This window comes from the organism of the source record quoted next, assembly GCF_019968985.1.
Source record: "MAG: Porospora cf. gigantea B chromosome Unknown PgB_NODE_4401_length_2189_cov_158.948, whole genome shotgun sequence".
NCBI classification, from domain to species: Eukaryota; Apicomplexa; class Conoidasida; order Eugregarinorida; family Porosporidae; genus Porospora; species Porospora cf. gigantea B.
Window position 1 is genome coordinate 1 of NW_027179020.1, and position 2,189 is coordinate 2,189.

At 53.5% G+C, this 2,189-nt stretch overlaps 3 protein-coding genes across 5 annotated transcripts; 1 reads left to right on the forward strand and 2 right to left on the reverse strand.

Moving 5' to 3' along the window:
* Positions 1 to 1,022, reverse strand: KVP17_004284 (uncharacterized protein; the record flags this gene model as incomplete). 2 transcript variants are annotated; one of them, XM_068522335.1, is made up of 2 exons in its annotated part: positions 1 to 978; positions 1,007 to 1,022. In XM_068522335.1, coding segments are annotated over 2 exons (994 nt in total), but the record flags the coding sequence as incomplete, so codon positions are not given. The 2 variants fall into 2 exon arrangements, with proteins under 2 accessions (XP_068374090.1, XP_068374089.1); XM_068522334.1 differs by having other exon boundaries at positions 41 to 978.
* Positions 1,023 to 1,076: 54 nt separating this feature from the next.
* Positions 1,077 to 1,525, reverse strand: KVP17_005331 (uncharacterized protein; the record flags this gene model as incomplete). The annotated part of the gene is made up of 2 exons (XM_068515136.1): positions 1,077 to 1,244; positions 1,271 to 1,525. The coding sequence occupies 2 exons, from the start codon at positions 1,523 to 1,525 to the stop codon at positions 1,077 to 1,079; spliced, it is 423 nt and encodes a 140-aa protein (XP_068374093.1).
* A 105-nt stretch (positions 1,526 to 1,630) lies between these two features.
* KVP17_004285 (uncharacterized protein) lies at positions 1,631 to 2,189 on the forward strand (the record flags this gene model as incomplete). 2 transcript variants are annotated; one of them, XM_068522337.1, is made up of 1 exon in its annotated part: positions 1,631 to 2,189. In XM_068522337.1, a coding segment is annotated over one exon (559 nt), but the record flags the coding sequence as incomplete, so codon positions are not given. The 2 variants fall into 2 exon arrangements, with proteins under 2 accessions (XP_068374092.1, XP_068374091.1); XM_068522336.1 differs by having other exon boundaries at positions 1,631 to 2,185.

Consider the following 2,189-nt stretch of genomic DNA (forward strand, 5'->3'; position numbering starts at 1 on the left):
GAATGAACCCATCAAGGAAGATATTGATCCCTTCTCTGACACTGAAGGGCATGGTCACCACGCCAAAAACGGATGGTTGGCCCCAGAGGCAACACACGAAGTCAGATAGGTAGTCGAGCACACTCAGGTCGTGCTCTACCACGATCACGTATTTCTGAGGTGTCAGTACTGATCGAATGCATCGTCCAGCCGCTAGGCGCTGCTTTACGTCGAGATAGGAGGACGGCTCGTCGAACATGTAGATGTCGCCGTCCTGGATGCAGACAACGCAGATAGCGAAGCGTTGAAGCTCGCCACCTGACAACTGTGAGACCTCCCGTTCCAGGAGATGACCCAGTTCCAATTCGCGAACCATTTCATCCAGATTGCCGCTCTCGTTCTTCTTTCGCAGAATGTCGCCGACCTTGCCCTGAACCTGCCTAGGAATGTGGTCCACATACTGGGGCTTCACGAGTGCCTTCATACGGTCCTCCAACAGTCGAGTGAAGTACGTCTGAAGCTCCGAGCCACGGAAGTACTCTAGAATCTGCTTCCACTCCGGCGGTGCGTCGAACCGCCCTAGATTCGGCTTCAGTTTGCCGGCCAGCACCTTGAGGGCGGTGCTCTTGCCGATACCATTGGTGCCTACCAGACCCAGTACCTCCCCGGCACGAGGACAGGGAAGCCGATGCAGCTTGAAGCTGTTCGCGGAGAATCTGTGCGTCGTATCAGAAGATAGGTCCTTGGGCAGGTTGATAATGCTGATTGCATCATAGGGACACTTCTTAACGCAAATCGAACATCCGATACATAGCGGCTCACTGATCCAGCAGATCTTGGAGGTGTTCTCCACCTCGATGCAAAGCTTCCCTGTACGGTTCACTGGGCAGCTACGCTTGCACTCCAACCGGCACTTCTTAGGCTTACACCGGTCATTGTTGATGATGGCAATTCGTAGCTTAGACTCGTCCGTATCCTGCTTCTTGTTGTTCTTCTGAGCTGCATCGCGGCGCCTCCACAGACTCACCCTTTTTCGGCGCCATCCTGACGAAATGCAAGTTTAACGCTTTTGCACTGCTAGCACGTCCCTTTGAACATCACAATGACACAGGTAACACTCGTCGGAGTAGCTGGCTCATTTCCTGGGAGGTGAGCTCAGTAACAGTTATGGCGTCCCGCAGCTCCTGTGTGTCTACTCCCAGAAGGGTAGAGCTGTGTGTCGCTAGCGCCACCTGAGCAAGGTGGAAGGCAACGATATGCTTGCACTGTGTATTGTAGGTTTCGAGCTCACCCTCGTCTCTCTCCTGTCTCGCATTACTTGTGTCTTAAAGAACCAGCACGTGCAATAGCTTTCCATACAAACGTGACCCTCTCCCTGTGACTTCAGGAACCTCGCCAGGACGCGGGGCCCACAGCGCAGCACCTCGCACCCCTGCTGAAACAGGGTGGGAGTTCGCTTTATCAGATGCAACCCTTCGAGGCGCACGAGCTGCCTCCAACCATCTTCTGACGTTAGTTGGTCGACAAGCCCCTCCACTGTCTCCATCTCAGTATTTATATATCGTCTCTACATGAAAGCCGGAAGCAGCGCCTCTCTATCAAGGCGCTCTGTTGCACTACCTTCGCCGCTATATTTGGAATTTCCCGAGTCATGCAGTACCACGAATCCGAGGCGGAATATCACACGCAGACAGACGGCTACGTCTCGCGTACTCTGTATGTCTGCCGCCTGCCACCTAATGCGGACGAGGACCAGATCAGAGCTATGTGTCTACCTTTTGGGGAAGTTAGGAAGACAGCGTACTACCCGAGCAAGGGTATTGCTTTCGTTGAGTACTGGGATATTCGAGGGGCGGAAAGGGCTCGCAACGGTCTTCGGAATGCCACTATGGGCGGTCAGCCAGTCGATGTTCAGTATTCGAAGGCTCGAAATGACCGACGGGACCACACACCCAAGAACACTGGCACCCTTTATGTGCGTGCCGTGGCCCTTGACCGCGACCCAGCAGTAGCTGACAGTATATCAAACGATGCATACGTTGAGCTCTTTTCAAGATTCGGAGAAGTGAAAAAAGTTAATCCCAACCGCAAGCGGGAGTCCGAGAAGTTCATCGAGTTCTTTGATCTCCGAGCTGCTGAAGCTGCGCTGACACTTAACGGTTTTAACTGGATGGGATGTGCACTGGAGATTCAGATGGCTAACCACGTCA